The sequence below is a fragment of the Equus quagga genome, chromosome 13 (assembly GCF_021613505.1).
Source record: "Equus quagga isolate Etosha38 chromosome 13, UCLA_HA_Equagga_1.0, whole genome shotgun sequence".
In the NCBI taxonomy this organism is placed as follows: domain Eukaryota; kingdom Metazoa; phylum Chordata; class Mammalia; order Perissodactyla; family Equidae; genus Equus; species Equus quagga.
In genome coordinates this window covers 63784920-63811868 of record NC_060279.1, presented here as the reverse complement: position 1 = coordinate 63811868, position 26949 = coordinate 63784920, and the positions used below count along the sequence as shown (strand labels likewise).

The 26949-nt window shown below is 41.0% G+C and overlaps 1 protein-coding gene across 2 annotated transcripts in view; it reads right to left on the bottom strand.

Annotated features, from left to right (window-relative positions):
- WWP2 (WW domain containing E3 ubiquitin protein ligase 2) overlaps nucleotides 1–26949 on the bottom strand; it is a 135216-nt gene that overhangs the window by 84723 nt on the left and 23544 nt on the right. For both annotated transcript variants that reach the window (XM_046681928.1, XM_046681929.1), the window contains exons 3-4: nucleotides 22523–22670; nucleotides 22061–22182 (exon numbers count right to left, since the gene is read on the bottom strand). In XM_046681928.1, the coding sequence (XP_046537884.1) occupies nucleotides 22061–22182; nucleotides 22523–22670 (270 nt within the window). The remainder of the gene's footprint in view (nucleotides 1–22060; nucleotides 22183–22522; nucleotides 22671–26949) is intronic.

Below are 26949 nucleotides of genomic sequence, written 5' to 3'. Positions count from 1 at the left end.
CAGGGAATAACCCCTCCTCTTATTTTTCCTTACTTCAAAGCCTCAGATTTGCAAGTAGCTTCAGGTTAATAATTTCCTATTGGGAAGAGTTGTTATGTGCAACAAGGATGAGTAATATTTTTCTAAGAGTTCCTTTTTCCCTTTCTTGACTCTGCCTTTTGAATATGCTTTTTGCATATGGTACTAATCAGTATAGATAAATAGCGCATGGAAGTTGCCTTCCTTATTCCAGGAAAAGAAGAAACTACATAAACGAGAACTGCCAAACTGTGCCACTATAATGCACTTCAGTTATGAAACCCAGAAGTCCTGCCTGGACAGTTTCACTGTAGTATATGAAAGAACTTTCTAGTTAGAATCCTTGATCGCCACTGTCCCTCCCTGCTCCCACACCACCAAGATGTACATGCATGTACACATTTACTTTTTTTTTTTTTGAGGATGATTAGCCCTGAGCTAACATCTGCTGCCAATCCTCCTCTTCTTGCTGAGGGAGACTGGCCCTGAGCTAACATCCGTGCCCATCTTCCTCTACTTTATATGTGGGATGCCTACCACAGCATGGCTTGCCAAGTGGTGCCATGTCTGCACCCAGGATCCGAACCAGCGAACCCTGGGCCACCAAAGCGGAACGTGCGCACTTAACCACTGAGCCACCAGGCCAGCCTTCACACTTACGTATTTTAAAAAGAAAAAACTTTTTTTTCTTTTGTTTCCTAACTCAGACTACAAATGTAAGGATTTACCTGGAAATTTGAGAAAAATCAAACAGGGCACAAAAGTAGGATACTTATAAGGGAGACCAAGTACTCTTGTGTCAAGAGTCAAAGAAGCCCGATGAAGATCTGACTGATTTGGCCTTAACAGAGGCACTAGTGGAACAAACAGACCTCCTTCTTCTTGCCTCCCTCTGCCCTCAATCCCATAGGCCCATCAAAAGAAAGTGAAAATAAGCAGGGCATTCATTAACAGGTCAGTGTTCATTCTACACACAGCTGTGAAACACTGGTGCACAGAGGAACGGAACCGGAGGAAATTCCAGAAGGGCAGAGAGTAAACAGTCCCTGTTCCACTCCCTGGTTCCCCGTAATTCAGACACACACAGGCTGGAGTCTACCCCAGGCTTAAAGAGAACGCTCTTTCACCTTCCCTTCACAGTAAAGGAAGCCAGAGGCTTCCAGGATTTACTGTTACAATGTCTCCTTGGCTTCCAATCTTAGCCAGAGTCTAACAAGAGAAAGTCTTTTCTACCAAGCTAGCATCTGGTTGTAAACACTGGCATTCTTGGGGATACCAGTGTTGACTCTGCTTCACCCCATGTCCTCTTGGCCCCCACCACTCACACCTTGGCAGGGTCTTCCCAGAACACAGGGTGGAAGGAACAATCTACCTTGGCCTTGAAACCTCTTCTGTGTGTACGGCTGCTGGGGGTCCAGCCTTAATCATCTCTAAATTAAAGTTCTGGTCTACTGGGAATTGTATTAACTCCTCTAAAAATGAAAATAGCTTCATTTTATGAAGGCAGTTAATAAACTTTTCTTTTTCTTTCTGGTTCATTCATTCAAGAAGCATTTTCTGGGCACCCACCATCTGCCTGAAACTGTGCTAGAAGCTGAATTATATTGAAGAATGAAAACAGACATAGTTTCTGCTTTCAGGAACCTCATCAGTAAGTGGGAGAAACAGAAGCAATTAAAAAATCTCACAAAGAAATGCAAAGCTGCAACTGTGAAATAGATTTCATGTAAGAGATCTATGGTCCCATGAACGTTGGATATTTGGCCTGGTCAGGAAATCAGGAAAAGTTTCCTGAGGAACTGACAACTCAACTGTGATCTGAAGTTTCAGGCAGATAGCTAGCAGGTTGGGGGGTAGAGTAGAGTGGGGAGGATGACCATTCCAGGCAGAGGAAATGCCATGTGCAAAGGCCCTATGGCACAATTAGCTGCATGCATTCAGGAAACTGAATAACAGGGCTGAAACGAGATGTGATCCAAATGGAGTAGGAAATGGTGTAGGAGTAGGTAGTGGCCAGACATTGCAGATAATGCCTTGTGGGTCCACCATGTTGCAGAGTTTTTCTCTATCCTAAGAGCAGCAGCATGATACTTAAAGGTTTTTAATCAAGGTGTGACAAGATCAGCTTTATGATTTCAAAAATCATTCTGTCTGCAGTAGGGAAAACAGACTGGAAGGAAGTAAGGGTAGATACAGGCAGAGCAGACGGGAGGCCACAGGAAAGGACCAGGGGAGTAGACGTGGAGATGAACGAAGTAGGCAGACTTGTAAAGGTAAAAACCAAGAGAATCTGAAAATAGATTAGCAAAAGGGGTGAGCAAGACAGGCATTGGGGGGTCGGCCCGGTGGTGCAGCAGTTAAGTGCCCATGTTCCGCTTCGGCAGCCTGGGGTTCATCGGTTCGGATCCTGGGTGCGGACATGGCACCACTTGACAAGCCATGCTGTGATAGGCGTCCCATGTATAAAGTAGAGGAAGATGGGCACGGATGTTAGCTCAGGGCCAGCCTTCCTCAGCAAAAAGAGAAGGATTGGAAGCAGATGTTAGCTCAAGGCTAATCTTCCTCAAAAAAAAAAAAAAAAAAAAAGAGAGGCGTTGGAATCAAAGATGACTCCTGGGTTTCTAACTTACTTACCTGGGCAAATGAAGGATCTATACATTGAAATATGGAACACTGGAAGAAGACCAAGTCTGAGGAAGAGGTGATGAGTTCAGATTTGGACATGTCGATTTGGCAGCACTTCTGAGATGGCAAGACCATAGTTAGGTATGTGGCATAGAGCTCAGAGGAGAAGTCTAGGATGGAGATTCAAATCTGTGGGTCACCAGCACATGGTGGTTATGCATAAAGAAGAGGTATGGACTGGAATGTGACCACAGAAGAAGAGGATGGAATGGCAGGAAACTCACAGTTAATAGTCAGATGCAGATGACCTTGCAAAGAAGACAGAGAAGAACAGTCCAAGAGGCAGGAGAAAAATCAGGAAGGATTCCTGAGAAGGCAGGAAAAGCCGGGCTCCGAAGCAAGGATGGAGAGTCTGCCCTTAGATAAGAGAAGGAGGGACAGCTGCCCTCCTACCAAAGGGAAGCAGGAGGGGGGGCTTAGGCACACGCATCCTCCTTTCTGTACCTGACAGATTTGTCAATTACAATCATGCTTATTTCTCTTGATTCAGGGTCCCAGTATTCTGTAGCCAAAGCCCATGCAGCTACACACACATTTTTTTACTTAAAGAAAAAAAAAGCGCACATGCATGCACACTTCAAAATTGGCTATTCATCACAGTCATCCATCTAATGAGGTACATCATAGACAAAGAATCTCTTTTGAACCAACTAAGGGCCGCTTTAACACAAGGCCTCAGTTGTCTTGGTAAATCTCACTGTTTGTCAAGCTGTAGCATATTTTTAAAATTTTTAAGTGATCTGGGGGAAATAAATACAGATCCGGGAAAGGTAAGTCTTTAGAGCAAACTGTGAGTTCACATGAGTTGCTGCTGCCTCGTCATGAGAGCTCCTCTTCCCCCCCAGGAGAGAAAGTCCTGGTCCCCCAATTCCTAGAGGAATCAGGCCCACTTTAACAGCTCCTCCATTCTCTGTGCCCTCAGGGAACCTCAGCCCCACACCACCTCTCCCTGTAGCACAGGATCAAAGCCATGTTTATAAACATGGTAGAGACACACTTTCAATGAACAAACCTCCTTTTCAATGGTCTTTGAATAGCAAAACATAGGAGCCCAGCTAGAAGAGAAATTTTGTGGTTAAGATCCTGCTTTTAAAAAATCAGCAATGTGGAGGAATTAGATGAAGGCAGTCAAAAAACACAAACTTCCAGTTATAGATAAATAAGGACTGGGGATGTAACGTGCACCACGGTGACTCTAGTTAACAATGCTGTAGGGTCTATTTGAAAGTTGCTAAGAGAGTAAATCCTAAAAGTTCTCATCACAAGGGAAAAAACACTTTTTTCTTTTTGTATCTATTTGAGAGGATGGATGTTAATTAAACTTACTGTGGTAATCACATTTCACAATAAAAAAAAATTCCCCCTTTAAAAAAAATGGCTTTTTAAAAATTACAATTTCAGATGAGTGAAATATTATGCCAAAATCAAGATTTGGATTAATGATTATGAAGAGTGTATAAGGACATGGAAAATCATTCATACTAAAATGTTAAGTTAAAAAAAAGAACATGAAGTTATAGAATGCACTCTATTATTTTAAAACCCTATAAAAATAAGTATGTAAAGAGGCAAAGAAATAAATGAACCACAGAAAAATAATAAGCTGTGTTTGAAGAGTAAGATTATGAACTACAGGTTTTATTTTTTTAACTTCCACTATCTGCATAGTGGACACATTATTTCCTTAATTTCCACATCAGTTAGACATGCATATGGAAGTGTCTACAATGAAATGACATGATGTCTAAGATTTGCTTTCAAATACTCCCCAAAAAAGTGGGGGCCACAGATGAAAGACAACTGGACAAGTACTGATCACTGTTAAAATGGGTAATGGAGGGCCAGCCCCGGTAGCTTAGTGGTTAAGTTCGGTGTGCTCTGCTTCAGTGGCCTGGGTTTGGTTCCTGGGCATGGACCTACACCACTCATCTGTCAGTGGCCATGTTGTAGTGGCAGCTCATATACAAAAAGAGGAAGATTGGCAGTAGATGTTAGCTCACGGCCAATCTTCCTCACCAAAAAAAAAAAAAAAAAAATTTTAATAAAAAAATAGAAAAAATAAAATGAAATGGGTAATGTGTACAAGATGGTTCATTATACTATTCTCTCTACTTTTATTTATGTTTGAAACTTTCCATAATTAAAAGTTTAAAGTTGTTTTCCCATTTTTGCTAAATACTGTCTTCACAATAAATAATATTAAGAAATAAAAAATTACAGAAACATGCTTATTACAAAAAATTCAAATACAGAAAGGCAAAATACGACACCTACCCCATAAACACACACATTCCAAATTCCTTCCCCATGATATAACTCACTGCTGTCAACTCTGTATGAAGTCGCTTACCTGCAAACACTAGCACAAATACACATATATAAACTACACGTGCAAAATTGACTTGATCCTAGACCCAAAAGGTGTCCTCTTTGATTTTTCACTTAATGCATTCTCCAAATCTTTAAAAATACATACAGAAGCAATCTATCCATTGAGGAATTTAGGGTTTTAGGATGGAAGAAGGGGCATGTTCAAGGTGAATTCAGTCTTTACTGCAATGTCCCCCCTCTCCAAGAGAATGAATTTGTGTAATATATGTGTAAATAAAAATTAATTAATTAATTGAGAGAGTGAGGGAGGGAAGACACAGACAGCAATATTCTGAGAAACGTGAGCCTTGCTGTCCTGTACATAATAACAGCATCCTCCAGGCCAGGCCTGCCACTGAGGTGCAAATCCCCGCTCTGTCCCTACAGTGGCACTAACTGTGCCATTCGTGTGACTGTGGCATTCTTACTCTGGTCTAGGATCGCTTTCCCTCCCGACATACCACTCTCCTACAAGAATAAGTCTCTTACTCTAAGAAAAATACTCCTAGAATCCTAGAAGACCAAAGGAAAAGGGAAAATAAAACAGTCACATGAGATAAATGAGGCTTGATCTTAATACTATTCCAGCAGCCGCAGCAGCGTCTCCCCTGGGAGAACCTGGGAGCCTGGAATGGACAATCGGGCGGGAGCCTCTTTCAAATAACTGGCGCAAAGCAGAGGCCCAAACATCAGATGAAATGTTTCAGGGTTTTTTTTGGCAAGAGGAAGGAAACAGCTCATATCCAGGCAACGGTCTCATTTTCCTGTCACCGATCTGGGCTCGGTGCAAGGCCACCATTTCATGCCTATAACAGCTGTCGGTTCAGAAGCTGAATGCTACGCAGCTGATTAGAAACAGCATGCGTCCTCCAGGAGATGGCATGACGCCACTGCGGGACAGGCTTAAGAGGAATGGAAGAAGTTTCTAGAACTGTACAAACAGTACAGTCCTACACTACCAACTCAATTTAGAAGTTTTCCAAGTCTTCCTTTAGTAACTTAACCTCTAGACCTGCACTGTCCAACATATGACCACTGAGAACTAGAAACGTGGATGGTCCAGACTGAGAGGTGCTGTGAGGGTAAACCACACACTGGGCTTCAAAGACATGATACAAAAAAAAAAAAAGTAAAAATCTCCCATTAATAGTTTTCTTTACATTGGTTACATATAAAATAATGACATTTTCAATATATTGGACTAAATAAAATACACTAAAATTAATGTCACCTGTTTTTGTTTTTCCTTTTTTTAACGTGGCTACTAGAAAATTTTAAATAACATGTGTGGCTCACATCATATTTCCGTTGGACAGTGCTGCTCCAGCGCCTCCTCCCTGCCATGTTTGGTCATCATCTCGAGCAGCTCTCTCACGCACCAGGCTTGGCTGGCCCCAGGGCCCTTCTCTGTGTAACCTGACTGCACCAAGCTCGTTCCTGCCTCAAAGCTTCCCATATGCTATCCTCTCAGTCTGGAATGCTTTTCTCCTGCCAGCCTGGGCAATCCCTTCTCATCCTTCTGGAGTCCTCCTGTCCTGACATCCCCCGATCCCAGCCTAGGCTAAGTCCTCAGTGATAGACTCCCAAAGCATCCTGCACTTTCCTCCACCACCCATCACAAGCGGAATAGTTTACAGTTATCTGTTTACCATCTGTCTGTTTTCCTCTCTAGATCCTAAATTCCAGGAGGACAGTGATGCTGTCTGCCTTGTCCACTGCTGCATCTCTAGCATCTAGCCGGTGCTCAAAGGCATTTATTCTGTGAACGCTGGTAAATAAACTTCATATCCTTCCCCTGCTCCAGGCAGGTCTCACAATCCTAAGAAAATGTCCCATGGAGAAGAAGGAAATTTCCTCTCACACAAAACCCTGATCTAACATAGAGAAATTATTTTGTCTAAAAAGGAAAAAAGGAAAAGCTGGAAAAAATGTCTTGACCACTTACTATGGACTAATATGAAAAAGGTCACAATATACCTCTAGAAAAAGGGGAATAGCCGCGTCGGCACTCAGGTTTTGAGGGGTGGAATCACTCTTTGCTCAAGTCCGCAATCCCACGAGGTTGACTGACTTCCAAAGCTGATACGCGTACAGAACACTCTAGAGGCGGCGGTAAACCACAGGCTACGCGGAGGCAGCCACGTACAGGGGCAGGGATTCCTGACAGAAAGCTTTTCTTCTTTCTTCAAGTGAGGTTACACAAAGGCAGCTTCTCAGCTGGTGACACAGAGAGCAGGTCTGTTTTAACATTCGTTGCAGGGGCCTGCGTGTTTGCTTTTGAGACGACTCCTGGCTAAAAGGACCTTTTCTTTTAAACAGCTCTCCACTGACACTGTAGCCACGAACTGGGTCCGGCTGTAACTCTGAGAAGCTGGGGACGTGGGGTCAGGGGAGGGGGTTGCTTTTGGCTTCTTTGGGAATTCCTTGAGGTTCTGGCTTGGCCATATCTGCCTGAGGTGCAGGATGATGGAAAGCAACACACAGAGAGCTTTTCAGAGACTATTAAAGACGGTTTTTAATCCCAACGCCTGGCATCTTGTGCCAATCAAGAAAACAGTAGTCACTGATGTAACTGCAACCGGATGAGGCAAAATGAAACAAAGGCTTGCATTTGGAGGCTGGCGACGGATTCAGCCCAATGCGTCCCCAGAGTGGGCACCCAGCACCACCCTGGCGCTACCTCTGCCTCAGAGGCGAGCCATGACACTGGCCACAAAAACCTATGTCACAAGAAAAGACCTTCATCCTCACTAATCTAATTAAATATATGTATATATGCACTATATATATTATTTATTTCATATGTAAAATATATTTTATATTATATATGTATATATTAGCATCTTCTCTGTATTCTAGGCATGGGGTGGAGGCATGCACACAAGTAAACAAAAATCAAACAATGCTTGTCCCCACGGAGCTTACATTCTACTTGTAGAGGACAATAAGTGAGATAAATAAATAAAATACATAGTATTATATGGGGATACTGCTAAAAAGAAAATAAAGAAAAGGAAATAGGGATTATTGAGTAGGGAGGTGTTACAATTAAGATAGTCTCTGGTCAAGGTAACATGTTGTCTGACTCCATTTATATGAAATGTCCAGAAAAGGCAAATCTACAGAGACAACGAGCAGACTAGTAGTTGCCAGAGGCCAGGGGTGGGGATGGGAATTAACAGTAAATGGGCAGGAGGGATCTTACTGGGATGATGGGAAAGTTCATGGGGACATTGCACAACTTGGTAAATTTTCTTTTACATCATGGAATTGTACACGTTTTGAAAAAACAGCATGGTCAGGGAAGACCTCTCTGAGGTGACATCTGAGTAGACTGGAAGGGGGTGAGAAAGCAAGCCATGAGGACACATGAGGAAGATTACTTCAGTAAGAAGGTAAGGCCAGCCCAAAGGCCCTGAGGCAAAAGCAACAGTAGGCTAGAGGAACAGAAGGAGGCCTGTGGGCCAGAAGGGGGTTTGGTGAGGGGAGAATGGTTAAGATGAGGTAACAGAGAGGTGACAGGAAGACCAGGGAGGGCCTTTTAGGCAGTTAGGGAAGGACTTTGGTTTTTACTCTCAGTGTGATGGGCAACCACTGGAGGGTCTGATTTATGGTTAGTATTATTCTGGCTGCTGGGTTCAAAAATGCACTGTAGGGAGACACAGGCAGATGCAGGGAGACCAGTGGGGGGCCTCTGCCTCCTAACAGCTGAGAAGTGACAGTGAGTTGAACCCAGGTGATGGCAGCAGTCATGGTGAGCCACGGTCAGATCCTCTGATGCATCTTGAAGGTAATGCGGACAGGACATGCTGACGGACTGGATGTGGGTTGTAACAGGAAAAGTAACGTCAAGGAGGACACCAAGGTTTTTAGTCTGAGTAATAGAGAATCGCCACTGCCTGAAATGGAGGAAGCCATGGGAAAGCAGGAGTTCAGCTTTTAACATGTTAATTCGAGGATGTTAACAATACATCTGGAAATACTGCCTTGGGCGTCATAGGCATACAGACCAAATTTAAAGCCATTGAGGTTAAAGATCACAAAAAGAAGGGGTGTAAATTGACAAGTGGATGCAGGACCAAGCCAACTCGGGGTCTCCCAGTGTTTTCAGATTGGCAAGGAGGAAACCAGCAAAAGAGACTGAAGAAGAGTGATCAGCAGACAGACAGAAAGCCAGTTGGGTGTGGTGTCCTGAAAACCAAGTGAAAAAAGTACATCAAGGAGGAGGGATTGTCCATTAGGCAATCTGTAAGGGAACTGAGTAATGGGTGAGAATTGACCACTGGGTTTAGCAACATGAAGGTGACAGGCAACTTTGGTACAAGCACTTACAGCAGGGCATGAGGGCATAGTTTCTCAAGAAGAAAAGGGAGAGGAGAAATGATAAGAGATGCAAACTAAAATAACAGAAATCGATTTCCACCTAACAAACCAGCAGAGTTAAAAAGACTGGCAGTGCCCAATGCCCTTGAGGGTAGGGGAGCAGGTTCACAGGCCCACGCAGGGCAAGTGTGTGAAGTGATCCCAGCTGTGCAGCAGACCCAGGCCATAGGCGTCAAAACCTTGAAACAGGGGCCAGCTCAGTGGCATAGCAGTTAAGATCATGTGCTCAACCTCAGCAGCCTGGGGTTCACCGGTTCGAATCCCAGGCACGGATCTATGCGCCGCTCATCAAGCCATGCTGTGGCGGGCGTCCCACATATAAAAGAGAGGAAGATGGGCACGGATGTTAGCTCAGGACCAATCTTCCTCAGCAAAAGGAGGAGGATTGGTGGCAGATGTTAGCTCAGGGCTGATCTTCCTCAAAACAAAAATAAAAACAACAACAACAACCTTGAAACACACCTACCTTTTGACCCAGCAACTGCATGCCTAGGAATTTACTCCCCAAAGAGCACAATAATCTTTACAAGAATTTACTAACAAGTCTTGTTTATAATAGCAAAGAAGGAGAAATGGCCAACAATAAAAGAATGGTTATGGGGCTGGCCCCATGGCCGAGTGGTTAAGTTCGCACACTCCACTTCGGCAGCCCAGGGTTTCACCGGTTTGGATCCGGGGTACAGACATGGCACCGTTCATCAGGCCATGCTGAGGCAGCATCCCACATGCCACAACTAGAAGGACCCACAACGAAAAATATGCAACTATGTACCAGGGGGCTTTGGGGAGAAAAAGGAATAAAATCTTTAAAAATAAATACATTAAATAAATAAATAAATAAAAGAATGGTTAAACTATGGTGCATTCACCCCCAAAAAAATGCTATTACAGCCATTAAAAATGATCTAGTTTCATTGAGGTGGAAAAAAATGGTGAAAAGAACAAGTTGCAAAGCAATATGGACAATGAGTACCCATTTTGGAAAAAAGGTTATACATATACACATACATACATATATGATTTACATACCAAAAAAAAAAAGCTTAGCAGATATATAACAAAAGATTAACAGGATTAGCTCTGAATACCAGAATTTCAAGTGATTTTAACCTTCTCCTTCACGGAAAGGCAGGAGATGCAGAGGTTACAGGCAATGCTCTGGGACCAAAAGGCCCAGATTAAATCCCAAATCTGCCACCACATTCTGTGGGGCCTTGGGCAAGTTACATAACATCTGTCTAATTCCTCATCAAAGGGGCTGGCAATACAATCTACCTCATGGGGACAGAGGAGGACTGAGTAAGAGTATATGTGTGTGTGTGTATGTGTGTGCATGTATATAATTCAGAATAATGCCTGATACATACTAAGCACTCAGAACGGTTTTTGTCTTTCTTTCAATTAGCATGGAAATAACAACAATAATAAAAATAATAATATTTTCAGTTTTAGGAGCAGGCATTGCTTTTATAAAAATCAGGAAAAAATTGCTAATATTTTCAATTTTCGGAGCAAGACAAAATTTCTCAGAAATTTCCTGTAAGCATTCCACGAGATAGAAATAACTAGGGCTTGTAGTTTAACAGGTTCATAAAAATAATTGGCTCTGCAGGACTGGTGTGGCCATGTCTACCATCAGGCCTATTCAAGGCACTGGAGTTTGCAGCTATGTCCTAAAGAATATCTCCCCATCAGCTTACAGACTGTCATATACTGCCTTTCACTTTTGTTCCTTGCCCAGCTCCTCCTCAGAAAGAAATCATGAACAATTTTTCAAATTTAAATTTAAAATTGTTTTTAACTGTAGAGCAACTTTTTCATTTTCTCTCTTCTTCCTCTGACTCAAGTTCCAAGGATCCGTAGTTTTATTTATTTTTCAGTTGAAAACTGGAAAAACAGCACTGTGTTTACTTTAAAATAATTGCATGCACTGTCTGTCAGGCGTGCCTCCTTGAGACGTACAGCCCACCCACCAGAACGCTCCGTCCTTATGGAAGCGCGAGGGAGGTGGTGCACCCCTCATGACTGGCCTATCTGTTCTTCGAACGTAAAGTACCATAACAACCCTCCGCTTATAAGATTTTTAAATAAACAGAGAGTTGTTTGTTTTCTTTCTTTTTCTTTTTTTTAATTTGGGAGACACACACAGGGAAAGAAAAGAGACATACATAGAAAACAGAGAGCATGAGCAGGGGGCTTTTCGAAGTCTACTTTATTTTTCGCAGTGGTATGGGTACAGCAATTCTTCTATGTATTGTAGAACTGAGGAAATGAGTGAATGTATGGACGATGTTGAGAGCCAGAGTTCTCACATGGCAAGGAGGAAGGTTAGGAAGAATCCTCTGGGGTTCAATTAGAATTGAAGGTTTCAGTAAGAATGCATGGTGTTTAATATACAGACACTGAAATAGATATTTACATGTCTGTGTGTATGTGTGACATGGGTGTGTGTGTGTACATGTGCACAGATAGATGAACAGACAGATATAAAATCTGTCAGGAAAAATGAAGGCTCAAGAGCCAAGAAAGTTTTAAAGCACAAGAGCAGTGAGAAGAGATATGTCCAATCTGATGTTGACATTCCCTTCAATGAAAACAGTGAGAATATATAAAACCCATTAGGAAAAATACAACCACATCCTTATACTACATCACATACCAAAATAAAATCCAGATTTTTTTTTTTAAATTGGCACCTGAGCTAACAACTGTTGCCAATCTTCTTTTTTTTTCCTTCTTCTTCTTCTCCCCAAAGCCCCCAGTAAATAGTTGTATATTCTAGTTGTGAGTGCCTCTGGTTGTGCTACGTGGGACGCCACCTCAGCATGGCCTGACGAGTGGTGCCATGTCCGCACCCAGGATCAGAACGGGCAAATCCCTGGGCTGCTGAAGCAGAGCGCGTGAACTTAACCACTCGGCCACGTGGCCAGCCCCAATCCAGATTGATTAAAGAGGTAAATGTTTAAAAACTAAATAAAGAAAACCATCACAAGTGTTGGTATAAGGAAGGTATCTAATTTCATTTTTTCCCAAGTGGTAGCTTGGTGGTTCTCGGACTTGAGTGTGCATAGAAATCCCTGGAGGGTTTGTTAAAACAGACTGCTGGGCCCACCTCCAGAGATTCTCATTCTGCGGGTCTGGGACAGGGCCTCAGAGTTTACATTTCTAACATGTTTCCAGGTGATGCCCTTGCTGCTAGTCTGGGGAACCACACTTTGAAAACCACTGGGTTAGCTGATGGTCATTCTGTACTGATTTTAAATGCCATCTTTATCATATAGTAAATTCTATCTATATTGGATAATGGCTGGAAAAAAATAAATGATGAGGACATGTCAAAAGGTTGGAGGAGCAAGCTTGAAGAGGCGTCCACTGGCCAAACCAGGGATTATTCGAGCATCAAAATAATGGCAGTAATAAATGATAACCCACTGAACAAAAGAAGAATCCATGAGTTGGGACTGATGATATATACAGACATGCATATATAAAGGAAAAGGAAAAGCTCTTTCCTGCAGTAGTATGCCAACTAATAAATGTAGAAGGAATGATAAAATTGGAAAAAAATTTTTTGCAACCATCACAGTAATAACTGATTCAGACAAAAATCATTAAGGAACATTAATAAATGCAAAAAGTAGTAGGTGAAGTTGTGATGAGGAACAGATATTTACATAGTCTCAAAGTATCTCCCCATAAATTACTTTTTAATTATACAGAGAAAATAGTAATTTTACAGTGGAGAAATCTGGCAGACACCACCTTAACCAAATGATCAAAGTTAACATCATCAATAATGAAACAAGCCAAGTCATGTGCCTCCTGATATGACACACTGAGAAGGGCACAACATAAATTCTGGAGTGTTCCTGCAAAAAAATGTATACCTTGAATCTAATCATGAGGAGACATCAGACGAAGCCAAATTGAGGGGATTCTACAAAAAGACTGGCCTTTGCCCGGTGGTGTAGCAGTTAAGTTCACATGCTCTGCTTTGGCAGCCCAGGGTTCAGATTCCAGGTGCAGACCTACGCACCGTTTGTCAAGTCATGCTGTGGAAGGTGTCCCACATATAAAGTAGAGGAAGATGGGCATATAAAGTAGAGGAAGAGGAGGATGTTAGCTCAGGGCCAATATTCGTTGGCAAAAAGAGGAGGATAGGCAGCAGATGTTAGCTCAGGGCTGAGCTTCCTCAAAAAAAAAAAAGAACGACTGGTCTTGTTTTCTTCAATAATGACAGTGTCACGTAAGACAAAAACAGGCTTTGGAACTGATCCCTGATTTAGAGAGACATGACGACTAAATGAAATGTATAATGTTACATAGGATCTTGGACCAGGGGGAAAAATTCACTTTAAGGGTATTATTGCAGCAAATGGAAAATCTGAATTAAATAACAATACTGTAAAAAATTTTAACTTCTTGATTTGGTGAATTGTATACTGGTTATGTAAGAAAATATTCTTCTTAAAAAACAGACACAGGGGCTGGCCCGGTGGCACAGCGGTTAAGTGTGCACGTTCTGCTTTGGCAGCCCGGGGTTTGCTAGTTCAGATCCCGGGTGCAGACATGGCACTGCTTGGCAAGCCATGCTGTGGTAGGTGTCCCACATATAAAGTAGAGGAAGATGGGCATGGATGTTAGCTCAGGGCCAGTCTTCCTCAGCAAAAAAAGAGGAGGATTGGCAGCAGTTAGCTCAGGGCTAATCTTCCTCAAAAAAAAAAAAAGACAAATATTTCAGGATGAAGAAGCACAAGGTTCTTCTTGTATTTCTCTATAGAAAGTTAGAAAACTTTTCATTCACGTATGTATAGAAAATTATTACACATGTATGTATAGACAGAAACAATGTTAAAGCAAGTGTATCAAAATATTAACAGTTGGGTGAAGGGTATAGGGGAGTTCTTTGTCCTATTCTTGTTTCTGAATTTGAAATTATTTTAAAATAAAGACTTTTACAAAATCCACTTCAAGCTACATTTCCCTCCTTGAGAGCAGGACAATCTGGTCATGCCAAGGTCTGCAGTGTTAATGAGGCCGGCTGCAGCAGAGGAGCACTGCAAGAGAAAATTGAGTCTTGGATCCTACCTGCTACCAATTTACACAGAAATCAAGATCATCGAGTGGGTGGGTACGGACAAAACATACACTGATAACTTTCGAAGTTGGGTGAAGGAGATTATGTTTGAAAATTCCCCTAATAAAAAGGTTTTTAAAAAAGTCAACATCCAACCTCAAAATCTGGCTTCCACACAGAGATGACAAGAGCTATCCCTAAGAGCCAAACCAGCATTTGGCCAAGTCTTCTTTGCAGCCATAGCCAGGTCAATGCCCTCACAGAAAGTCAGCCAAGGCTGACCATTATGCAACTGCAGGACTTGAGTAAAACCCTCCACCACTGCATCTGTCTGCCAGGGGGAGGCAGAAAAACAGCCAGCTAAGTTTCCCAGTCAACTTCCAGGTCGACCAAGGGGAAAACAAGGGAGCAAATGAAAGAACAAATTATGTCTCATGGAACAGAAAAACGCCAGGTAGGGCAACCACAACCCACCAGGCCCTTTCCCAGGACAAGTGGTTTCAGGAAGGGCAGGCTACAATGACAAAAGTCACCGAACAACTGTGGCCCACTACCCTTCGTAACCATATTCTTATTTAGACACCACTCTGGAAACATCTCCAGCCCAGCAGCTCCCCAAGGAGCACAGGCACCAAGACCATGGTGCTGAACCGTCCCGTTAACGACAGCCTTCCCACTCCACTCCCCCAGAGCTTTTGCCTTTGTCAACTCTTAGAATTCTCTCTTGGAACAACCTCAGATCTGCCTCCCATTTAGGCAAGGAGGTCCCACATCAAGAAACAGGGTCTCTGTTGTCCATCTCTGGAATTCGAACCTCCCAATTTTGGGGAAGAAAGCGAGCAGAGGAGACAGAATTACCACTACTACTACTATTGGTATTTATACAGGCCTTACTGTGTCAGTTCCTGATTTAGCTCATTTAATCTCAAAACAATATTTTACAGATAAGGAAACAGAAGCACAGGGAGGTTAACTGACTGTCCAGCTGGTGGAATCAGGAGTCAAACCCAGGTCGTCTGACTCGAGAGTCTACGTGTTCTTACCTACTTCTCTATACGACACATTTGTAATCACCAAAAACAGCCTTGCTCTAAATAGAAGTCTTTATGAAACGTGACTGAAATATTCTATATATCAGCTATGCCATTGTTATCCTAGAAGATTTGCTTTTCTAAGAAAAAGCAGCCCTCTGCCCTATTACAATCCACATTTTCCATCAGATTCAGATCCAATGTGCCTCACTACTCAACCCAGCTGGTGTCAGCAAGAGCAGTAGGGGCTGCAGCCCCTGCCAAAACGACACAAGCCCTGGGAAACACAGAAATCATCCTCCTGGATCACTCTGGGCTCACAGAGAAAATCACAATAGCAATTACAAACAATGAGCAGAACACAGCAAAACGCACGGCATGGCAAATTGGCTCGACACTAAAAAACTGACAGCCTCTACTACAGCTAAAACATCCACCCTATGAACCAAGGCCCCTAGATATGTACACACTCAATAGAAATGCATGTATGTGTCCTCTAAAATACACACATAAGAATGCTCATAGCAGCTTTGCTCACTATACCCAAAAACTGGAAACATCCCAAATGTCCACCAACAGCCGAATGAACAAATGAATTGTAGTATATTCATATAATAGGATACCACACCCCCCCCAAATCTATTATTACATGCAAAAGCATGGATGAATCTCACAGATATGATGATGGGCCAGGCATAAGACAACATACTATATGATGTCATTGACACGAAATTCAAGAAAAGGCAAAACTAATCAATAGTGAAAGAAGTCAGAATAGTGGTTTATCTCAGGGTGGGGCAAGGAGATACTGACTGGAAAGGACACAGGGAACCTTCTGGGGACCCGGAAATGTTCTCTATCTTGATTGGAGTGGTGATTACACAGATGTGGACATATGTAAATATTCATTAAGCTGTATCACTTAAGGTTTGTGCACTTTCCTTTGAAAGAAAAAAATCTGAATGCCCAAAGAAAGAAAAATCAAAGGCAAGTTCAAGCAAGAATGTTTTCATCATTAAACAAGAAAGGAAAATAAATCCACTAAGCTTTCAACTCAAAAAGCTATAAATGACTGACTGATTGAATGAATAAATAAATAAAACAGATCCAAGGACAAATTGTTTAAAAAAGTTAATAAAGTTAAAAATGGAAATTAATATTAGAAAACATGGTATAATTGATAAATAAGTCCAAGAAGTTGTCCTGTGGAAAATAAATTAAAAACCAAAAGCTAAAATAAAAATATTTATGATAGTCAAGAAAAAATTTAAGAAAAAACATACATAGCAAAAATTCTAAATGAGAAAGATTAGAAACATTTTTTTAAATGAGAATGCTATTTAAAATCTTTATACTACAAAATTTGAAAAATCTCCTGAAACAATTTTCTCAGAAAATACCAATTAACAAAACTGATGCAAGATGAATCAGAAAAGCTGAACAAACCAATCACTATGGGGGGAAAAAACTAAAAAAGTCACCAAAGAATTATTTCAAAGCAAGCAGCCAGACCCAGTTGGTTTTATGGGTGAGCTCTTTCCTGCACTCAGGGAACAGATAACTCCCATGTTATAGAGTCTGTTCCCCAAGCTGGAAAGTGCTTCGATTTACTTTATAAAATTAGCTTAGCCTCAATTCCAAAGATGACAAAAATAGTACAAAACAACAGACAAATGTCCCTTATGAATATAGATGGAAAACCCTCAAATAAAATATTACAAGGAATTCTAACAAAATTTTCAAGGAATAATCTAACATGAGCATTAGGTATATTCTAGAAATTCTGAGATTGTTACTATTAGGAAATAAATATAATAAATTGAAAGAAGAAAAATCATTTAATTATTTGATGGTTGCTTAAAATATATTTGATAAAAATTCAACCTCCTTACTGATTTTTTTTAAAAACAACAACGATTAATAAACCAAAAAGACAGGTTATTAAAAACCAACTTTACACTTAGAGAAGAATCACCAGAAGCCTGGCTATTAGACAGGGCAGGATGCCCACTTCATCACCACTAACACAGGAAGTTGTATGTAAACCAACTAACGAGAAAAAGAAGCATAATTAGCTCCTAATATGAGCAAAATTATCAATCTGAGAAACCACATAAATATCTACCAAGAAAACCTGAAAGAATCTATTGAAAAACCTATACTAAGAATTCAGCGGATGGAAACTAGATCTTTGGTGGTGAACACAATGCGGTCTATACAGAAGCCGAAATATAATAACGTACACTTGAAATTTATATAATGTTATAAACCAAAAAAAAAAAGAATCAGCAACTGACTGATTATAAAAGAAAATGCAGAAACTAATAGTCATATACCAACAACACCAAGTTAGAAAATATAATAGGAAAAGGGTCTACTGAAAATAATATCAAAACTATTTTAAAACTTAAAAGAATCTATCTAAAGATAACTTCAAAATGATTTGAATGAATTTAGAGACATTCCATGTTCCTGGGTAGGAAAAATCAGTATGGAAATTCCCCATAAAGGAACTTTACATATGACAAGATTCCAATAAAATCTCAAAGGATTGAGGGGACGAGAGTAGGAAGAGAGGAGAACCTCACAAAATAATTTCCAAATTCACATGCTGATGTCGTATATGCAAAGAAAAGAAGGAGGAAGATTTTGCAAAGAAGAGAAACTTGAACTGTCAGATATTAAAACATACTGTAATGTTACAAAGCTAAGAGAGAGTGATTTTAAAAGGTTAACAAAACAACAGATGAAATGGAAAGTCCCCCAACAGGCCGAAGTATACATATGTTTTTAATATGTCCTGAAGGTAGCAACTTAAATCATTGGGGATATAGAGGGATTATTCAATAAGTAGTGCTAAAGCAATCAGGAAAATTAAATTAGTTCCCTATTCACCCTGTACACAAAAACAAATTTGCTTGGATGAAGAATTAAATGTGAAAAATAAAATCACAATGAACTAAGAAAAAATAGAGGTGACTATTTATCTGATCTCAGAATAGGGAAAGCCTTTCAAGGTATAAAAGAAAAAGATCGAAAGTATACAGGGTGACAGATTTGCCCACAAAAAGTTAAAACATCTGTTTGGAAAAAAGGAAAAAAAGCCTACAAAATTAAAATGCAAATGAAAAACTGGAAAAACATTTACAAATTATAAGACAAAGAATAACAGCCTTAACATCTAAGAAGCTCTATCAAAACCAAGAGAAAAATGTACACTTCAATATAAAAATGAGCAAAGAACAATAACTAGGCAATAAACACACTTGAAAAACATTCAGTCTCCTTCAATAAATCACAGCATAAAAAAAGGTGAGGCGGAACTGCGGGGACTTTAGAGATAGAACAACCAGATGCAATGAGTGGACCCCGTCCGAATCCAGGTTCAAGCCTCTGAGACAAATGGTGAAACTGAATATGAACTGAGTATTAAGTGATAATAAAGAATTCATGTTATTATTGCTAGGTGTGCTAATGGTAATGGTAATTCTGTAAGAAAATGTCCCTTTTTTACCAGATGCATGCTGAAGAATCTAGGATAAAATGTTGAGACATCTGTAATTTACTTTCTTTTTCTTTTTTTTTCTTTTTCCTCCCCAAAGCCCTAGTACAATAGGTGTATATCCTAGTTGTAAACCCTTCTAGATCTTCCATGTGTGACACTGCCAAAGCATGGCTTGATGAGTGGTGTGTAGGTCTGCGCCCAGGATGCGAACCGGTGAACCCTGGGCCACGAAGTGGAGTGCACAAACTTAACCACTATGCCACTGCACCAGCCCCTGTAATTTATTTTAAAATACTACAGCCAAAAAAGAAATAGATGAAGCAAGTCTGGCATAATGTTAATTATCAAATAGGCAAATATATACATATTTTTTTTTAGAAGTAAATTCAATAAATGCCAAGGTGCAACAGAAACCAGCAATCTCAGCCACTGTTGACGGGACAGTAAATGAGTCAAATTTTTCTGGAGGGTAATCTGATAATATGTGTCAAAAACCTTGAAAAATGTTTAAACTCAGCAAGGGCATATTCAATAATTTATCGTTAAGTAAATTTCAACAAAGGATACAAGGATATTTACTTAAGCTTACCATAGTATTATTGGAGACTGTGAAATACTGAAAACTACCCAAATGTTTAACCTTAAAAGTTTTTCACATAGCCATCTGCCAAGCAATTATCAACAACTGAATTTTGGAAGCATAATTAAAGCTATATTGATATATTTTATGGTACAGCAGCTATGGAAAAGTGTGGCAGTTCCTCAAAAACTTAAAAACAGAATTACCATATGACCCAGCAATTCTCCTTCTGGGTGTACATCCACAAGAGCTGAGAGCAGGGACTCGAAGGGGTATTTGTAGCCCTGTGTTCACAACAGGCAAAAAGCAGAAGCAACCCAAGCGCTGCTGGCCGATGAATGGATAAACAAAATGTGGTCCTGTATCCATACAATGGAATGTTACTCAGCCTTTAAAAAGGAGATTCTGATACATGCTACGACATGAATGGGCCTTGAAGACATCAAGCTGAGTGACATAAGCCAGACATAGAAGGGTTAATACTGTGTGATTCCACCCTCGTGAGGCACTAAAGTAGTCAGATTCATCGAGACGGAAAAGAGAATGGTGAGGGGTTGAGGGAAGGAGGGAGGGAGTGGGGAGCTGCTGTTTAATGGGGACAGAGTTTGAGTTTGAGAAGATGAAAAAGTTCTGAAGACGGATGGTGGTGATGGTTGCACAACAATATGAATGTATTTAATGCCGTCAATTTGAATACTTAAAAAAATTTTTAAGATGGTAAATTTGATGTTATGTATATTTTATCACAATTATAAATAAATATTGATACATTTTAAAGACAAAAAGGCATGTTGTGAAATACTATGTTTGTGTATGATCTCAATTGTTTCATTGACATCTTCAATATTAATATATATTTGCACACAGGAAAAAAAGCTCAGAAAGGTATACATCAGGGCCAGCCCCAGTGGCCTAGTGGTTAAGTTCAGTGTGCTCTGCTTTGGCAGCCCAGGTTCGGTTCCCAGGCACAGATCTACACCATTCGTCTGTCAGTGGCCATGCTGTGGTGGCAGCACACATACAAAAAGAGGAAGATTGGCAACAGATGTTAACTCAGGGTGAATCTTCCTCAGCAAAAACAAAAAAGAAAAAAAAAGAAAGGTATATATCAAAATGTTAACAATAATTATCATTAGGTGCTGTGCTTACAGGAGAATTTTAGTGTCTTTGTGCATCTGTGTGCTTTTCTGTAACTTATAATTTTTCTACAATTAACTTTATGATCAAAAGCAAAGTATAATGACGGGGCAAATGAAGAAGAAACAAAAAGGACACCGATGTTGGCAGCTGATCCTAATGTGAGGATGCCCACGAGCATATTTCCAAATGACATAATAAATATCATCCTCCTTAAGAATCAGATCATAAAAGGCAGGCTAGAGTTTGGGGAAAAAAGACCGACTCAGAAGACAGAGCATGAGGCAGTTCCCTGCAGAATTAAAATAGAGGCACATCCCTGGTTTTAAACAATTCCCAAAACCAGAGTGGCTTCACCACATCTCTGTGTGCCCAGAAGAAAGGACAAGACCAGGGGACTCTCAGTACCACCCGTCTGAAAGGACAGGCTTGAACCAATGCAGCACTCTCCCTGGGACGCAACACTCCCACCCCTACATCTCTCTCAGTCTAAATCCACTTACAGAAAATATTTTCTAGACAGCAGATATCAAGAGAAAAAGGAGCCTTTCTTTCTGTGGCAGTCCCTAACCACATATGGTCCTGCTCTGAATAGAGGCTTTATGAGGGAGGGTCCAGATACCACAGCCACGGTTATGCCATTGACCACAAACAGCAATAAATAGACATCAGGATTTAGATTTCCCTGCAGCAGAGGCACCCTAAATACTCATGACAGAGCTTCCATCACATTCCAACATCCAGTAAATGTTTATTGAACGCCTACTAAGCAAAGGGCACTATTTGCAACACCATCCCACACAGACACAGAGACACACACACAGACACACACACATACACACACACACACACACACACACACACACACGCAGCTCCTTTGTTCCGCTCAAGGGCTCAGACCAGGAAAGTAATGATTCAGGCTGGAGGTATCTGACCGTTTGATTCTACATGTCACGCTGGATCAGGAAAAGAGGGGCAGAGGCAGAGGGAAAGTATTCGTCCTGAGTAAGGATCAACCAGACACATCACTGCATCCACCACCAGAGCCCTGGACGAAGGGGACTGAATTCCACAATGGAAGCAGAGAGGAGCTCTCAGCCTTCCTAAACCTCCACGGACGGCATCCCTGAGGGGCAGGGTCATTGCAGCCCCCGGTCCTGGAGGAAACGGCATCACCAGGTCTACCCATGCTGGTTAACAGAAATCCACGCCTTCAAATTCTTCTCCCCACCCCTACAAACGATCCACGTCAGCTACCACTTCATCATACGTACTTTTGCCCCCATTGTTCTTCAGGACATTGGAGAGGTTGACAGAGGCGGTGCCTAGCAGTTCATTTCTCAAGGTATGGCAGCTCCAGACCTTCAGATCTAAATGACTCTGGGCCGTAACGTTCCTGGAAAACAAACACTTGATTCATCATATCCAAGCAGATCAGTCGTTCCTATAACTTATAAGAAAACAAGCTATTCTGCTGACATCTTGGAGTGGGGAAAAATCCCAAACAGGAAGATACTCACATCTACCCTTTCCCCGACAAGGCTGACGCTGTAACCATCTAGCTAATAATGAACGCTCTGTGAGCTCAGTGATGTAGAAACACCTGAAGAGAGGTGTCTCGGGTACCAAAGCAGAAGAGTTAGAGGCTTTGCGGGAAACCTGATCTCCCACAGCCCCCTTGGAGCGCCTTCTCTCCCCCATGTTGCTGCACTCAAAGAGAAGGGACTTTCTCTTACAAAATGATGATCTCATTCCAGAGAAGCTCGGAGCTCCCAATTCGCTTCCCAGTCTTCTTCGTCTCACTGGGGAGTCCATCCACAGCCACTTCCACAAACGAGTTAATTCGAGGTTGACGATTATGCACCTTGGGCTTTGCTGACACCACTGGACGGGAAAGAAAGAAAAAGTCAAGGATGAGTCAGAGGGTTCCCAGACGCCCCCCTGTGGCAGATGTTCTTGCTCCTTTTTGCTGTTTCTTTTAAAATACAAATGTTTTTCCTGATCTAAAAACAACTTATTTTTAAAAAATGTGAGGATACAAAAAACACATGAAGCATAGGAAAAAAAATCACTCCTAACCTGAAAACACTGGGATAATTATTGTTAAGATGTTGGTAAATCCAGATTTTCCAGACTCTCATCTTTTATTTCCCAATTCTTCAAAAATTCTTCTCCCGCCTAATCAATTCTAAATGCCTGCAATATAAGCCCGTTGTGTAGACATGCCATAATTCAGTTAACTGTTCTTTCACGAGGAGATTGCTTCCAGTTTTTTGCTCTGGGAAAATGACCACAAACGTAGATATTTACACGTATTTCTAAGTAGAATATGAACCTTTTTTTTTAATTGGCCCTGAACTAACATCTGTTGCCAATCTTTTTTTTCCTTCTTCTTTTCCCCAAAGCCCCTACGTAGTTGTATATTCTAGTTGTAGGTCCCTCTAGTTGTACTACATGGAGCGCCACCTCAGCGTGGCTTGATGAGCGGTGCGAGATCCATGCCCAGGATCCGAACCGGCGAAACTCCGGGCCGCCGAAGTGGGGCACACAAACTTAACCACTCGGCCACGGGGGCCAGGCCCCAGGATATGAACATTTTTTAAAGTTCTCATAACTGCTTAATCTGTTCCAAAAGGGTAAACCCATACAGACACCCACCAGTGCTATAGGAATATATCCATTTCACCAAACACTGCATTGCAATGAGTACTATGTTTTTCACTTTTTTCAAATCACATAGTTAAAAAAAAATACTACAAAGATAATAGCTAAGATTGAGTGAGCACTTATTACAGACACTATGCTATGCACAAATTATCTAACTGAATCCTCACAACAAACCCAGGAGGCAAGGAATATGTCATCACTGCGTTCTACCCAGGAGGAAACTGGCTTGGGGAAGCTAGGTCATTGCCCCAGGCTACATAGCCAGGGAGCTTCGAGCCAGGATGTGCACCCGGGCAGCCTGCCTCCACAGCATGCTGTATGTCATTACCAGACTTTGCTTACTTGTTCTAATGCTTTTCTTCAATTACTAGTGAGGGTGAATATTTTTTCCATGTGCTTGTTAACCATCTGCATTTCCTCTTCTGTTCATATCCTTCATGTGGCAGCATTTCTGATGTTCATTTGGCACCAGCAAACTAGGAACTCAGAGCACAAACTAAGCAAGCATATGCCCAGGGCTAGAGAAGCATCGCTTACAGCATATATTAGCCATGGTGCAAATTTCAGGTCGCTAGGACAAAACACATCGAGATGTCTTTTATCCTATGCCCCAAATTGGAGCACATGACTGGCATTCCTTACCCGTGATGACAAGACTGTCCGAGCCTGAGCACCCCTCTGTCAAGAGTTAGCAAACCTTTCCCTCTCAGACCTTTCTGAGAGGTGACAGTCCTATACAGGTCCACAGCTTGGCAAAGGGCAAATCCACATCCGGATTGTTTTTAGCAACTCCTGTCTTCTCCAGGCCCAAAAGAACAGTAGGGAGAAAGTCAAAGAACAACAACAACAACAACAATAGTTGTGGCTAAGATTCAGAAGCAACGAGGGATGGTAATAGGAAAAAAGGTGGCAGTGCTGGGACAAGTGGCCCAGAGTAGAAAAATGAAACTTCACATAGACCAAGGTTAACTGAGGCCACCTGGTGGTGTGAGAGTAGCTCTACATGCAGACCCTTAACTAAAAAAAAAAAAAAAATAGAGCCTAGTTATAATCAGAGTGCATCATTTTGAGCTAGACAGTTTCTTTAAAATCAACTAGTTCAAATCCTTCTTTAATAATTGGGCCAACTAAGATCCAGATGAAATAACATCCAAAATCACGGAGCTGGTCAGAGGCAGAGCTAAGCCTGGAACCAAGTCTCCCGGCTCCCAGGCCGTCTTTGAACTTGAGGCCATTCTCTGCCATGATATTTCCTTTTTATCCTCTAGCTTTTTTTCTTTTTTCTTTCCTCATTCTGACATAAGTTCAGAAAAGTTTTTAGAAAAGTTGCAAGAATAATACAAAGAATTCCTATAAACCCTTCATGCAGTCACCCAAGAATAACTTTATACTCTATTTGCCTTATTATTCTCTCTCCCCCAACTCTCTCATATACATACTCATTTTTTCCTGAAACTCTGCGAGTGAGCTGCAGACACTGTGCCCTTTTACTCCTAAATACTTCGGTGTATATTTCTAAGAACAAAGGCATTTTCTATTATAACCATAGTATAATTATCAAAATCAGGAAATTTAACATTCTTTAATACTATTATCTAAGGTACAGACCTTATTCAAATTTTGCCAATTGTCTTATCAATGTCCACTATAGCAAAAGAGAAAAGAACATTTTCTTCTGGCCCAGGATCTAATCTAGGATCACACATTGCAGTTAGTAGTCTTAACTTTGAGGTTTCCAATTTACAGAAAAGTTGAAAGAACAAAACAATAAATAATTGTATACTCTTCACCAATTGACAGCATTTTGCCACATTTGCTTTTCTTCTATCTATGTGTGTGTTTATATCAGTGCTATTCAAGAGAACTTCTGTGATAATGAAAATGTTCTACACCAATGCTGTCCAATGCATTGCCATGAGATACATATGGCTATTGAGTACTTGAAACATGGCTAGTGCCACTGAGGATTTGAATTTTAAATTGTATTAATTTTAATCTTAATGTAAATATTTCTTTGTGGCTACGGTGGCTACCCTATTGGACGGCACAGGATATAAATATATGCTATCTATGTTTACACGTGTGTGTATGTGTGGATCCACACACCTTTTTTGGTAAATCATTTGAAAATAAATTATAGACATCATGACTTTCCCTAAATACTATCAGAATGCAACTCCTAAGAATAAGGACATTCTCCCACCATTATTATACTGCACTACCATTATTACACCAAAAAGAATTTAGTCATTCCCTCTATCATTTGCTATCCATTCCATATTCAAATTTCTCCGACTGTTTCAAACATATCTCCATAGCTGTTTTTCTCTCAATCAAGGATCCAACCAAAATGAACAAATTTCATTTGGTTGTTATCTCCTTAATCTTTTAAAATCTAGAATGCTCTCCTTTCTTTTCCCATGATGATTTTTTTTTTTTTTGGAGGAAGATTAGCCCTGAGCTAACTGCTGCCAATCCTCCTCTTTTTGCTGAGGAAGACTGGCCCTGAGCTAACATCTGTGCCCATCTCCCTCTACTTTATATGTGGGACGCCTACCACAGCATGGCTTGCCAAGCAGTGCCATGTCCACACCCGGGATTTGAACCAGCAAACCCTGGGCCGCTGAAGCAGAATGTGTGCACTTACCCGCTGTACCACTGGGCCAGCCCCCACTGTATACTTCTTATTGTACACAACAGATTGTCTTCCTATTGGGGATGTTAATTTCATCCCTTGCTTAATATGGGTCTGCCAGGTCTCTCCTCTGTAAAGACATACTTTCTTCTCTGCAATTTATAATTAATCAGTGGGGTGATATTTTGAATGTTTCTTGTTCTTAAAAGAGAAGCCAAAATAAAGGTCTCAAGTTTATGTAGAAAGTTTATTTACTGTTTGATGAACTATAAATGCCAGTTTCTTATACATGGAGTCATATCTTCACATAGGAGTCAAGTTTTAAAGTCAATAATTAGAAGCAAAAATCACATATGGCCAAAATTATACCATTGGAATAATATTGTCTTTCAATAAGTTCCAAACAACCAGTTTTTTGCTTTCTTGTGCTGTTTTTCAATGTTTCTTGAGTTAAATATCATACAAAATAGCTGGCTTATGTTTAAGGGCCTTGATGTATTTAAAAAACGTATCTTGAGACTCTAGGATTGCTCTACAGAGAGGCACAAGGGAACCGAGGCAAAGAGAGGGAACAGCATAGTAACTTCTCCCAAATTACTCTACAGGCTCTACCTATAAAACACACCAGAGGAAGAACCACCCGCACTATTTGTAAAGTGTTGTTTCTCTCTTTCTCTTCCTGCCCCACCATTTTCCTGGATCGTATATGGAATCCCTATAGGTTAAACGCACATATAAAGAGATGCACCTGTATTATCAAGCTAGCCCTTTCCACACTAGTAAGAAAATCCACACTGAGGAAAGGCAACAGAGGAATCTCTAGAAGTTAATGTGTGTTCCTGAATAACTTGACCCCAAAAC